At 43.0% G+C, this 14207-nt stretch overlaps 2 protein-coding genes across 12 annotated transcripts in view; one reads left to right on the forward strand and one right to left on the reverse strand.

Annotated features, from left to right (window-relative positions):
• Positions 1 to 14207, reverse strand: part of Pkp4 (plakophilin 4) — a 239319-nt gene that overhangs the window by 188491 nt on the left and 36621 nt on the right. The window lies entirely within an intron of this gene.
• On the forward strand, positions 1711 to 4290 carry LOC125350870 (golgin subfamily A member 2-like). Its single transcript, XM_048345755.1, has one exon. The coding sequence runs from the start codon at positions 1711 to 1713 to the stop codon at positions 4288 to 4290; it is 2580 nt and encodes an 859-aa protein (XP_048201712.1).

The raw sequence follows: 14207 nt of genomic DNA on the forward strand, positions 1-14207 counted from the left end.
ATACAGAATAGAATCTCACATGAAAACAAAATCAGATTACCTCTGGTAAGAGTTTGGATTGGGCTAAACATGGAGAACACAAGCTGATTACCACTCACTCAAAATTTATCAAAGAAGAAAGCCTGGAGAAGAAGAGAAGACAAACAAAGGCTGGAGAGGTCATGGTGAGCCACCAGTAATGAGGGGATGCTGGTCAGTAAGAAAGAACAGGCAGATTCATAGACACCAAAGGAAACTTCAAGGATTGTTGACACATGAGAAAAATGAAAAGCCTGCTGAATAGCAAAAGATAAGAGCAGATTAGAAATGTTCTCCAGTTAAAGTACTTATTGGACAAGCTGAGGAGAGTCTCTATCATTCAAACACCCATAACAATGAAAGGAAATCAGGATTACATGAGCTCTTTTTTGCTGAGAGTTTATTGTGTTTTCTCTGTAACTCAAAACTGCATTAATATATGCAACTAATACCAGCAAATTCTGGTACATTACTTTCACATTAGAATGAAGGGAGAATAATGGAAAATCTGGCTCTGCAAAATATGGCATCCAGGAGACAGCTATATGTAGTTATGAAGTATTAAAAATGTGGTCTGTACACAAGTATCATAGGGGAAGCACTTTAAGAGAGTTGAGATGGCTGGGACTGGGAGGGAGAGAACAACACTGACATCCTCACTGGGCATCAGAAAGCCTTGACAATTTCAGGTCAATTCACTTCAGTCCAGAGAAGAAGCCCAGGGGAAAGGCTGGAGAGATCCATCTTGGCTCTGAGTAGAACAACAAGGCAGCATGGGAGAGGAGGAGCAGCAGCAGCATCTGGGAAACACAGGACCAGGAATGGATCATGCTGACAGAGGTAGACAGGCTATGAGGCTAAGAGACCTTCAAAACAACATGGAAGGAATAGTGAAATCCAACAGGCTACAAGAAAGAATGGGGTTCACTGGAGGGATTTCTAAACCATGAAAGAATGGACACAGAGCTGTGAGGGCACAAAAGAAAAGGTATCAGTTACTTCTGTTGCAGGTTGTTCATCTATTCTCTGAGACCCAGGACCAAAGTTGAGCGTTTATGGTGTTGTGCAACACAAGAAAGTGTATAGCAACAGCCTGGCAGAACGCACTTAAATGCCTCCAAGTGACCAGAGTTGTGTGAGGAAGGCCAGGAAAGTTCACTTGTGAAACTGTACCTCTCCAGCAAGAGCAGCCCCCCCCCCCACAAAAAAAAACCTGCATAGAGATGTGGGGGGGAGGAGCTGCAGGTGCAGCTCTCATAGTGACTCCATCCATTCTGCCTGAATCACAAGACTCTGGCCACACCCTCTGTGTTCCTGTTTCTCTAACCAATGAGATACAAGCATTGAGGCCACGCCCACATTCCACACTGTCTAGTAGCACTGGGACCCCCTCTATTGGCTCACACCACTAGAGCAGTTGAAGGAGGTAGAGGTGGTGAGTGTTGAATGCGCGAATCGAGTTGAATTTGGAGATATAGTTGCAGGTTGACTGAGTTATTGGTCATTCTGAGAATGAGCCTGGGAATGTGGCCCCCCCACCTTCACCAGCCCAGTGCTGGGTCTAAACAAAAAAGACAAAAAATACTAGCTGCAGGAAGAAAACTACTGCAAAAATGCCAGCAGAGGAATAGTGGTAGTGTGCCTGCAGAATCCAAGAACAAGAAGAAAATGAAAGAGGGAGGTAACCCCAAGATGAACACCACTGGGGACTGTACTTTACTCAAGGGTGCAGCCAAGAATCACGCAGACCCTGAGCCTCCCCCCACCCTGAGCACTGTCAGAGCTGCCGGGGTCCAGAGCGGCACAGGTCCCAATAACAGCGACAGCATGGAAAGGCACTGCCAATGCCTCGTGCTTGCCTTGGACTACAGCAAAAGACACAACCAGCAGCTCTACAGTGAGATCCAACAGCTGAAGCAGGAAAAGAAAGACCTGCAAGATCAACAGGGGAAAGAACATGAGAAGAAGACCTGTGTGTTCAAAGCAGTGAAAGCAGATCTGGAGCAGCACAGGCTATCCGTACAGATGTTGGCATCAGAAAAACCCAGTTTACAATCTGCCCTGGCCCCCACGCAGCGGGTGGCCAATGAAAGCGCCCTGGAGCAGGAGGCTCTCACCAGCCACCTGCAGGCCGCACAGCAGCGAGTGACAGAGCTCAAGCTCCAGTTGTCTGCGGTGTCCACCATGCAGAAGGAGACCGAGAACAACAACACAGAACTCATGAAAGCCCTGAACCACGTGAAGGTGCAGTTCCAGGAAAAAGCCAGAAGCTATGAAGACCTGGAGGACAAGAACACCAAGCTGCACAAGAGGCTGGAAGTGCTTCTGACACAGAAGGCTGACATGAGGATCCAAATCCACAAGTGCCAAGAGACATTGGTGGAGCAAGCAGAGTTGCAAAGACAACTAAACGACATGAAAGAGTTGGTGACAGCATTAAAGGTGGAGAAAGACACCTTTGCAGAGGAGCTGAGGGCAGAGAGCTCCGCGGGGAAGGAGAAGGTGCAGCAGCTCTCAGAGCAGGTGAGCCAGCTGAGAGAGGAGAAAAAGCAGGGGGAGAGGCAGGTGTGGGAGCTAGAGAACAACCTGGTGGAGCTGAGAGCGCAGCTGGCAGAGCTGCAGCCCCCGAAGCCCCCCACAGGGCCATCTGAGGCTGAGCAGCAGCTGCAGGCCCAGGCCCTGCAGTTGCAGAAGGAGCTCAAGAGCCTGGAGGGGCAACTGCACATGCAGTTGAAGGAGAACCAGAGCCTCTGCCTCCAGAACCTGGAGCAGCGGCAACGGCTGCGGGTCCTGGAGAAGAAGGCCGAGGAAAGGGACCAGCATGCTGAGGCTTGGCTGAAGATCTTTGAGATGATGGAGAAGGAACAGAAGACCAAGAGGCGCATGCTGGTGCGCAACCAAGAGCTGAAAGATGAGCTGGCCCAGCTGCAGGATGCCGTGCAGAGGCTGAGCGCTGAGAAGCAGGAGCTGGCCAGCCTCCTGCGCTCAGAGCATCAAGAGAAGACAAACCTGCGGGAGAAGCTGGAGGAGCTGGAGGAGAAGGAGGTGCCAGGAGGCAAAGAGATGGCTGAGCTGAAGAGCCAAGCGGCTGAGGACCTGCAGGAGCTGCGTGACAAGTACCTGGCGCAGGTGCAAGAGGTCATAGCCACCCGTGAACAGCACAGGGCCTCCGGCCAGCAGCTGACCTCTAAGAAGGAGGCCCTGAAGCAGCACCTGCTGAGGCAGAGCCATCTGCTGGAGCAGCTGAATCAGGAGCATGGGCGGCACAAGTTGCTGGCCCAGATGGAAAGGGAGAAGTTCCAGGACACTCTGAAGTGTCTAGAAGCCACAAGACGCGAGAATGCTCAGCTGCAGGCCCAGCTGAGCACCATGGCTTTCCTGAGGGAAGGGGAAGGCCTAAGCCAAGAAGGAGACAAGGGTGAGGAGGCGACTCCCCCCACTGGGACTGTCCCAGAGGATGTGGACAACCTGCAAAGCATGTGGGATTTTTACATGGAAGCGCTGTCCATTGCAGAGTGCAAGAAGGCGAGGCTCAGCCGGCAGCTGCAGGAGCAGCAGGCCCGCTGTGGGTGCCTGAGCCAGCTGGCAGCCCAGTGCCAGAGAAAGCTAGAGCGCCAGGCCTCCTTCCCCAAGCGCTGGCTCCAAGGCCTGTTGGGAGGGTGGAAGCAGGAGATACAGACGCCTAAGAAGAACCTGCATGTCTGCTTCCCCGAAGACCTGGCCGACAAGGTGGACACCCAGAGTCCAGTGGATGCCCTGCAACATCGCTGCAGCCAGCTGTCCCAACACATGGCCACCATTGAAGAGACCATCGTGTTCTACAAAGAACAGATGAACATCCTGGAGAAGCTGTGTCAGGAGAAAGACAAGTGTGTCAGCCAGCTGTCGGAGGGGAAGAGGAGGAAGATGAAGGAGCTGAAGGAGCTGCTGCTGCGCCTTGCAGGGGAGGGCACGGAGTGCCAGGATGTGGTGCTGGCAGCCGCCCAGGCCCCTGCTGCCGAGGTTCCCTCACACCTCTCAGGCCCCATGCAGAGGGAAGTTGTGCAGGAGCAGCAAGAGTTCAAAGACATACATCTTAGAGAAAAGTTGGGGCCTGTCCCTGCAGAGGCTGGGGCGCCTGGACCCCTGGAGAACCCCACTGCGGAGCCTCCTGTGCTGCTCCTACCTGCCATCCAGCCCCACCAAGAGCCCGCAGGCTTGGGTCAGGGGCCCTGCCTCCCTTTCTTCTACAAGACTGGTAGAAATGATACACTGGGAATAATTACTATTTAAAGAGCTGGCCACCACTGTCTAGAGAACTGTCCGCCTGTCTCCTTTTGGACATGGCACCTGGGTGGCAGGCCTTTCCTCAGGCTTTGTTATAATGGGGGCCAGGAAGGAGGAAGTGTAGGCTAGATAGGGCAGCCACTACTGAGTGGTGGCCAAACTTCACAACAGTCCACTGGTTGCTAGCCAAGATGCCCAGGTGACGTTTATTACAAAGACTAAATTTTTTCCAAAGGAGAGGCCACATAAGGGCATGTGTTTTGCTTAGCATATTGTCTTAGTGATGTTATTTTATGAATTACTTATATTCTAGCATACTGGTATTTTGTGAGATATCTTATGTTGGTTTATGGAGTAGTTTTCATGATTCTTTATTTTTTTGAGGAGAAATTTTAATTTTTTCCTCAAATGAGTTATTTCATTATTTTATAGTATATGTTGGTGCATTCATGTGTTTTTCATATTGTTCACCAGCAATACAAATTTATTTTTAAATTTTAATATAAAATGCTATTACAGTGGTGAGAAAATAGCACAAACTGAAAAAGAAGAATATGTTATTAAACCTGACAGTTTGGCAAAAAGAAATAGGAATAATATAACAAATGGAGGTTTTCTGCAGTGGAAAAATATACAACAAAGTACTGAAATGTAATGGAGAATAATACTCGATTATAAAATGTCTACAATGGGAATGTCAAGTATTCACCTTTTTACTTATGAATTGTTGAAGTGATAAATGTAGCATATTCATTGAATCAAATAAAATATTAAAATTTTAAAAAAAGAATGTTAACAATTGCTCATTTAACAAATGTATAACCATATCCTTGAGAAATTAGGAGATGAATGTCTGATAAAACAATTGGAATTTTATACTACCTGCAAAAAAGAGGCAAGAAAGTTAAGGAACTGTTAAATTATATGCCTTTCAGTATTATACTTATGCACATGCTTAGTAATAAAAAATAAAAATAGAAACAGTAACCAATATTAAAACAAAAACAATTAGGAAAATACATATTATTAGGTGAAGGAAATGAATGCTAAGCATAAGGATTATATCTGAGTCTGAACAGTTGATTCAACATTCATAAAAAAGTCAAAACTAAGACATTTTTTTTTTTTTTTTGGCCAGTCCTGGGCTTGGACTCTGGGCCTGAGCACTGTCCTTGGCTTCTTTTTGCTCAAGGCTAGCACTCTGCCACTTGAGCCACAGCGCCACTTCTGGCCATTTTCTGTATATGTGGTGCTGGGGAATCGAACCCAGGGCCTCATGTATATGAGGCAGGCACTCTTGCCACTAGGCCATATCCCCAGCCCCAAACTAAGACATTTTTAAGTAAACTACAGATCATTCATCTTTGTTGTTGTTGCTAACAGCACTGGGGTTTGAACTAAGGTTTGTGCTTATTAGGCAGGAGTTCTACCACTTGAGCTATGCCCCCACCCCTTTTTTTCTGGTTATTTTTTTGACATATGGTCTTTGCATTTTTGCCCACTGGACCATGATCCTATTTATGTTTACTGCTTGTAGCTAGGATGACAGGCATGTGCCATTATGCTCAGCATTTTCTGATGAATTGGAATCTTGTTAATGTTTTTTTCCCAGGCTAGCATGGAACTTGTGATAGTAGCATCCCACATTGCTGGGAAAACAGGAATGCACCACTGGTCCCAACTATATCATTTTTATTATTCCACACACTCTACTGTAAGCACAAAGTTTTCATAAGAAAAACGGAAATAAAGTAATCAAAAGGGAAGTGGTTAGCTAGAAACAGAACTTAAAGTGTAAGAATCAGAACAATTAAAGGAAATTTCTGTTTTACCATGAAGAGACAATGGGACCAGGACAGTTGTGTGCAGGTAAAGGCAGGTTGCTAGTTGCTAAAATATAAGGAGTTGGAGATGTTTAAGAAAATGCAAGAGGAGGCAATAAGAATTTTTTTTTCAAAAAGATAATTTTCCAATTTTAAAAAAAAGGATGATGGGGGACAGAGGAGGTGGAGCTTCTATTATAAACAGCTTATGGACTACTTGACAATATTCTAGTATATGGCATAAACACAGTATTATGAAGAATCTGGCCACTCATAATGCATTTTGACAAAATACGAATCCTAATATAAAAAGGGAAGAGTTATTACACTACTAACATGTAACCCAGTTATTATATAAAATAACCAATTTAAAATAACCTTAACAGAATGTGCATGTTTGATAACATTTTCAATGTTAAATAAATGTTAAGAGTGGAATTTATTCTTAAACTTAAAACAGAGGTAGAGTTTTTATCATTTAGCAAATGCTCAAAAATGCTCAGAGCAAAAAGAAAGTTGCTGAACAACATATTTGGCTTGACTAATTTCTATTTATGTGTAAGAGCCAGTTATTTCTAACCTTGGCTCCATATTAGAATCACCCAGGAAATTATTAAACTATAAGTGTCTGGGTCCCCCACCCACCACCACCTGAATAGTGTAGGGAAGAAGAAAGGAAAGTAGGGAGAGGTTTGGGATTTAGATGTTTCACTTCTTTTTTTTTTTTTTTTTTTGCCAGTCTGGGAGCTTGAACTCAAGGCCTAAGCACTGTCCCTGGCTTCTTTTTGCTCAAGGCTAGCAATCTGCCACTTGAGCCACACACCACCTCTGGCCTTTTCTGTACATGTGGCACTGAGGAATCGAATCCAGAGCTTCATGTATATGAGGTAAGCACTCTTGCCACTAGGCCATATTCCCAGCCCTTCACTTCTTATTTTGCACATCTGTGCTTTGCTTGACTTCTAAAACAATGGAAATACACAATGGTATAATTCAATTGGACACATTTCTATTAACAATTAATAAAAGGAAAATTGTTTATAAGTTTTAAAATGAAAACAGGAAAATATTTTTTGAATTATGTTGCAATGTTTAGCTGTCTATTACAGCACATTTATATAAAACAACAAACCTAGTATAGTTGGAGTACAAAAGCCAGTGAACGGCAATATGGTACCTACCAGGATGGTGTGAGACACAATGATGGCTTTGCTATGCTCTATGTTCATAGGCCTCACCCTATAGAAAACTGCGGCCATTCAAAGACTTTTGACCAAAGCAGTGACATGATTCCAGATGGAAGGCAGCTAAACTGTAAAACGTAAAACTATAAAGTTAGAAGAAGAAAATTCTGCCGGGCACCTGTGGCTCACTCTTGTAATTCTGCCTACTCAAGAAGATGAGATCTGGGAATTATGATTGGAAGTCAGCCTGGGCATTTGTGCAAGAGATTCTCATCTCCAATTAACCACTGGCTCAAGTGGAAGAACATCAGACTTGAACGAAAAAGCTAAGGAATGACATCCAGGCCCTGAGTTCAAGCCCCAGTACTGACACCCCCACACACCCCATGCACGAGTGCATGAGTGCACATTCCCTCCCCCCACCCCACTCCCTACACACACAAAGAGGAGGGAAGAAGACAGGAAAGTCTATGAAACTTGTACCTCCAATTAACTACCAAAAAGCTGGAAGTGGAGCTGTGTGACTCAAGTAGTAGAGCTCTGAGTTCAAGGCCCAGGATCAGTATGATAATCTATGATTAATAGGTAGAATAAATTCTCACTCCAGACATATTTTAATTGTTACACAGATCCCAATGTGGTATGAACCCTTTCTGTGGTGATGGGACAAGGAAGCAATCTAAATACTAGACACTGAGTGAGTAGAAAGATAAAACTGGATGTTTGAGCATCAGAAAATGCTGAACTAAAGTCAGAATGAACAAGCTAATGTTGACACAGCAAAAAGGAGGGAGTTTTTAAATAAATTGCTGAGCGGGAAAGATTCAGTGAAGGAGAATAATAGCATTTATGTAACATCTTACATAACACAAAATACGTATCATACAAGAGTACATAATACTCTGGGACTGACCTAAAATAAAAAGAATACTCATTGCTGGTCACTTTAAGAAAGAGTACAGGGGCTGGGAATGTGGCCTAGTGGTTGAGTGCTTGCCTCATATTCATGAAGCCCTGTGTTCGATTCCTCAGCACCACATATATAGAAAAAAGCCAGAAGTAGCATTGTGGCTCAAGAGGTAGAGTGCTAGCCTTGAGCAAAAAGAAGCCAGGGGCAGTGCTCAGGCCCTAAATCCAAACCCCAGGACTGGCAAAAAAAAAAAAAAAAAAAGAAAGAAAAGAAAGAAAGAAAGCATAGCATATAACACATCATACAGAGTATACACTACAACAAAAAACAAATACATCATATAAAGTGCCTATGAAGATGGTGGCAGATAAAGGAGATGAGAATAAAGTAAATGAATAAGGAAAACACTGAAGCTAGATGTGGTGGCTCACTAGTAGTCTTAGCTATCTCGGAGGTTCAGGATTGTTCAGTGCTGTCCTGGGCAAAATTTTTGCAATACTCCATCTCAGGCACTGGCTGGATATGTGGCATGTGCCTTTCATCTCAGCTGAAATCAGGAGGCTGAGATTAGAAAAGCTCAAGTTCCAGTCCAAAAAAGCAAAAAAAAAAAAAGACTATCTCAACAAAATTGGGTCTGTTGGAGCATATCTGTCGCCCCAGCTATAACAGTGGGTATAAATAAGATGATTATGGTCAAGAATGGACTAAGGAAAAAGTGAGACCCTATCTAAGAAACAACCACCGTTGTATCTACTGAAAAGGCTGAGATCTGAGGACCAAAGTTCAAAGTCAGCCCACTCAAGAAAGTGTGTGTGACTGTTATCTCCAATTAACCACCAAAAGCCTCAAGTGTAGATGTAAACCTTGAGCAAGAAAGCTCAGGGACAGGGTCTAGGCCCTGAATTCAAGCCCTAGTATGGACACACACACACACACACACACACACACACACACACACACACACAAATAACCAGAGAAAAAAAAGGATAGAGATCTGGCTCACCTGGTATATAGGCACTTGCTTCGTAAACACAGTCTTGAGTTCAAACCCTATACCACTAAAAATAGAAAATAATTTTCTTGACAAAGAGCTACCAACTGAGCTGCATAAACAATTCAACCCTTCCTGAACTTTAATTTTAAAATGCCTATAAAGAAAAACCAGTAAATAAAAGGAGTAGAATGAGGAGACCCAGACAAAAAGAATCGAGTTCTGGCAGTCCTTGGTGGTATTAATTCATGAAAACTACTGAGACTCATGCTCACCTGAAATCCGAGTGAATAAATGGTGAAATCACGTTAATCATCCCTCACATCCAATCCTGAGAAACCCCACGCCTGCTTATCCCAACTTGCTACCTTCCCACTTCCAAACTGCAGCCAGCTGTGATAAATCAGCTATTCTCACCATCTAACACTCAAGAACATTTTTTAAAGAAATAGCACTAAAATGAAGATTTGTTATAGGCTTTTTGAAAGTCTATCTATGTATACTTTTTTTTTCTTATAGATAACATGTATTTCTCCTGTGGAAGAGTTAACATTCAGTCTGGTGACTGTAACTAGGAGAGCACAGAGCCCAGCAACAAAGATGGACTCCGAAAGTCCCCAGCAGGCCCATTTACACCTACCTACTAATGTGCTGTCACAGGACAGTGTTTAAGTTAAATTTATATATTTGGGCTCACAAATCCAAATTTCACCCTTCAAAATAAAAAAAAAATGCTAGGTAGATGCCACATGTTATCAAATTGGGTGAAAAATACTTCAAGTAAATCTCACAATTTCATCTATTGTCTCTAATGGTACATGTGATAAAAAAAAATCGGAAGCTGGGTTCAGTGGCAGCTCAAGTACTACAAAGCTAGCCTTGAGCCAGAAAGTAAAGATAGCATCTAGACCCTGAGTTCAAGCCCCAGGACCAGCACACAAACACAAAATCTTCAAGTTGGACTACCCCTAATTCCTTAGTAAGGACCAAGAACAAGACAATTACTCATCTCAGTCTGTTGTTTTCTCAAAGGCAGCTGGGTGGAAGCAGCTGTGAGGGCTGGGCCTATGCCAGACTCAGGAACCCAGCTCTTCTCACCTTAGTCTTCCTCTACATCTTGTTTTAAGTTTTGCAGGTTATCATAATGTTTTCACCATATATACTTTTGTCTTGTTGGATAAAACCAGCTTCACAAATGATTTTCCACTGATCCCAAATGGCATAAAAAATTTGGACATAATAAAAGAAATAGGGCTTAAATTTGGCAAATGAGCAAAATACAGTTTATGAGAGGCACTTTTAAACCACAGTGACAAGGGCCTTAGGAAAGAATCCACCTGCCTCCATCCAGCTGTGAACTTCCAGTGTCAGAAGGGTGACCATTACTCCAAATGGCACATGAGATCCCGAGTGCAGTGAGTATGGAAGGCAGTCCAGGGTACCATGCCCACTGCATACAGCACAATCATTTCCCTAGCAAGTTTTCTTTTGGGGGGGTGTGGGGTGTGGGGTGTGGGGTGTGTGTGTGTGTGTGTGTGTGTGTGTGTGTGTACACCTACCAAGAGGCTTGAAATCATGGCCTGGGTGCTGTCCCTCAGCTTCTTTTGCTCATGGCTATAGCACTGTGATCCAGTTCCTGAGTAGCCAGGATTACAGGTGTGTACCAGAGCCTGGCTTCAGCAAGAGTTTTAAGGGTTTTGGATGGGTGTTAGCTTCAGAAATTTCTAGATTTGTCAAGAACACAAACTCAAAAATGTTAAACCAGCCTTCATAAAAAGGCAGCTGAGTTACATGAATCTTACAATGACCACAAGATTTCTGAATAAAAAGAACTTCACAGTACCCCCAAAAATTATTTTAAATGAAACACCTGTACTAAAATGTAAAATACTGGGCTGAGAATATGACCTAGTGGTAGAGTGCTTGCCTCATATACATGAAGCCTTGGGTTCAATTCCTCAGCACCACATATATAGAAAAAGCCAGAAGCATGCTGTGGCTCAAGTATAGGGTGCTAGCCATGAGCAAAAAGAAGCTAGGGGCAGTCCTCAGGCCCTGAGTTCAAGCCCCAGAACAAACAAAAAAATTTAAAGTACTGAATTCATACAAGTAGTGAAAATCAAAATCATCAAGTTGAATTCCACTCATTTTAGAGATGAAAAAAATATGACTAAGAAAGATGCAATTTGGCTCCAATGCCACTGAAGTAGTTCAGGCAAGCCTGAAATGAAGTCTTCCTTCAGGGGCCCACTGCCTAGCTCCAGTTCCTATTTGTTTCTCGACATTCTTTGGACAGCTTTCTTTAAACCTTTAGGAGCATCATCCCTGCCCTGACTCAGAGTAGGATTGTAAGTGTTTTCACCAGGAAAACCATCAAAAATCATTGATAACATTGACAATCACAGGGGGTGATATACAAAGAAATATTCTATCCTCTAGAAGTGAACAAAGGAGCTGGAGATGTAGCTCAGCACTAAGGGAAAAAAAGTGAACAATGAATTCAGTTAGTCAGTGTTCAGGAGAAAGGAATTCAAGAAGTATGACTCCAAGGGACAAGATCTCTGGAGGCCAGCCTCAAAGCTACCTGAAGTATACTCCCAAAGGGACACCTGGGTAGAATCGAGTGCCAAACACTCAATACAGTGTTGGTGACAATCTTCCTAGGCTCCTCCACATGTTTAAAGTGTGAGGCATTACTAGCAACATACTAAAATCCAAGAAAAAAAAAAACACGTGGTGCATATGGGAACTTGGCCAGGCAGTATCTCTGGAAAAGCCTCAATAATCAAATGAAGAAAAAAACAAAGTCATCTCTGAAGGAAATGAAAATGCTGAGGAGATGGTGAGGAATTCTAGTAGAATGAAAAGTACCTTCAGGGCTCCTAGAGCACAGCAGGCTTAACCAGCACTTGTTGAATTAAACTTCCCCTCCATACTTGCAGCCTATGGCCCCCAAACCATTCTTTAAATGAACTGGTGTCATGAAAAACATATGTGGAACAGCAAATGGATCAAAACAATGCTTACAACTAATTTAGTAGGCAGCAGTAACCTTGCTGTTGAGATGACCTAGAATATGGTTTGCTCCTATGGAATTAACTCTGAAATTAGTAATTCCACAAGCAAAACTATCTTATTACTCATAATTTAGGTATATCACAGGAGTTTCCTACTATAATGATTTCATGTTATATTTATCACCATATTTATTTGGGAGGAACGGTGTGGTGGTGATGTGCCAGTCCTGGGGTTTAAACTCAGGGCCTGGGCACTGTCCTTGACCTTTTGAGAGCAAGGCTAGTCCTCTACCACTTAAGTCACAGTTGTACTTCCAGCTTTCTGGTGAACAGAAGGTCAGAGTCTCACAGACTTTGCTGCTTCAAACCACAATCCTCAGATCTCATCCTCCTGAGTACTTAGGATTATAGGCATGAGTCACCCGCACCTGGCACCATATTTATTTCTAAAAAGGCTTTCTTCCAAAAGCACCTGCCAAATATTATTCATTCATTCATTCATTCAATTGTTCATTCTCCCACTCATTCATTCAACAACCAATCCCTTTGAAGTGGAATAGTGTCTTCAGCAGTATAGTACAACATCCTTACTCAGAATTCAAAATGACATAAAGAGAACAGCGTGGAATAGTATTTGTAGAAACTATTTTAACATTCGAGTTCTTCCAGGACAAGTTTGTCCAAATTTAACTTCAACAATTACATAAACATTTTATCTGAACAAACTCAAACTTTCAGAACCACTGTACAATTTACATAAATGTGCTCTTAAAAAGGCTGTGTGGCTCATGGCTGTAATCCTAGCTATTCAGGAGGCTGAGATCTGAGAATCTCTCAGTTCAAAGCCAGCCAGGACAGAAAAGTCCTGGACTTTTCTGTCCTGGTATGACTCTTATCTCCAATTAACCACTCAAAAACTGGAAGTGGTGCTGTGGTTCAAGTAGTAGAGCGCTAGCCCTAAGCAAAAGAGGCTCAGGGACAGCACCCTGGCCCTGAGTTCAAGCCCACAATCTACAACAACAAAAAAGAAAGGCTGTTTTCAGCCGCAGGAGGGTCTTAAGGACTCACTACGTGAGTTGCGCTGTTTTTAATTATCACACAAAGATAACAGGTTGTGTGAAAAACATCACTACAGGTTGAATCATATTATGAGAACCTCCACATTCTGGTCACGTAATTTGCTGCCTTCTCTGTCCCATATCTGCATAAATTTATTCTTTATGTTAGGATGTTGATGTAACACATTTCATAAGGAATATATCATAGAACTAAGAACAGGCACAAGACTATATTGTATGGAAGGTGTTTTTCTTAGCATGTTTCTATAATTCTGACCTGGCCAGTAGTGAAATAGTCCTGCTAAGACTGCCATTGCACTCACATGTTTTATTATTCATCCACAACCCAGCCTAGATAGATGATGGGCCTCATGTTCATGCTTAAGACATCATCTCAAGCATGACAGAATGAATTTCAATCACAGTTATCCCCATACTTCATGACAATGGACTCTTCGTTAGTGATACGTGCCAATTTGTCTTTCCAGGCATCTTTCTAGACTGTTCTTTGAACATAGTTTTCCACGTAGCCACTACTCATTCATTGTGTTTTATTTAGTTCAATCTCCAACAAGAGCTGGATTTTTAATATGGGTTACTACATTCTATACACACACACACAGACACACACACACACACACACACACTTACACACACAACCATGACCTTCCACAATGCTCAGAAAGCTGGGTAGTATCTATAGGTCTTACAAATCTCATAGTCCTTCAAAACTTGGTTCTTTAAATCCTCAGTTTGACCTAAAATTTAGTGTTACACAGTCAAACAATTAGTTTACCAAAACCCCATTAGATTATATGCAGCAGTGGAAAATGTTCAATCATATTCTGTTTAAATTTCTGCAGTTCGCCATGATTTATTACTGCAATAACTGAGAGGGAAAAAATTCTACATTGTGTGACACAATTAATATTGTCTCCAT

The sequence above is a fragment of the Perognathus longimembris genome, chromosome 4, assembly GCF_023159225.1.
Source record: "Perognathus longimembris pacificus isolate PPM17 chromosome 4, ASM2315922v1, whole genome shotgun sequence".
NCBI classification, from domain to species: domain Eukaryota; kingdom Metazoa; phylum Chordata; class Mammalia; order Rodentia; family Heteromyidae; genus Perognathus; species Perognathus longimembris.

What these genes read in the sequence shown, in the direction of transcription:
- LOC125350870 (XM_048345755.1), top strand. Translation starts at nt 1,711, where the DNA reads ATGAACACCACTGGGGACTGTACTTTACTCAAGGGTGCAGCCAAGAAT.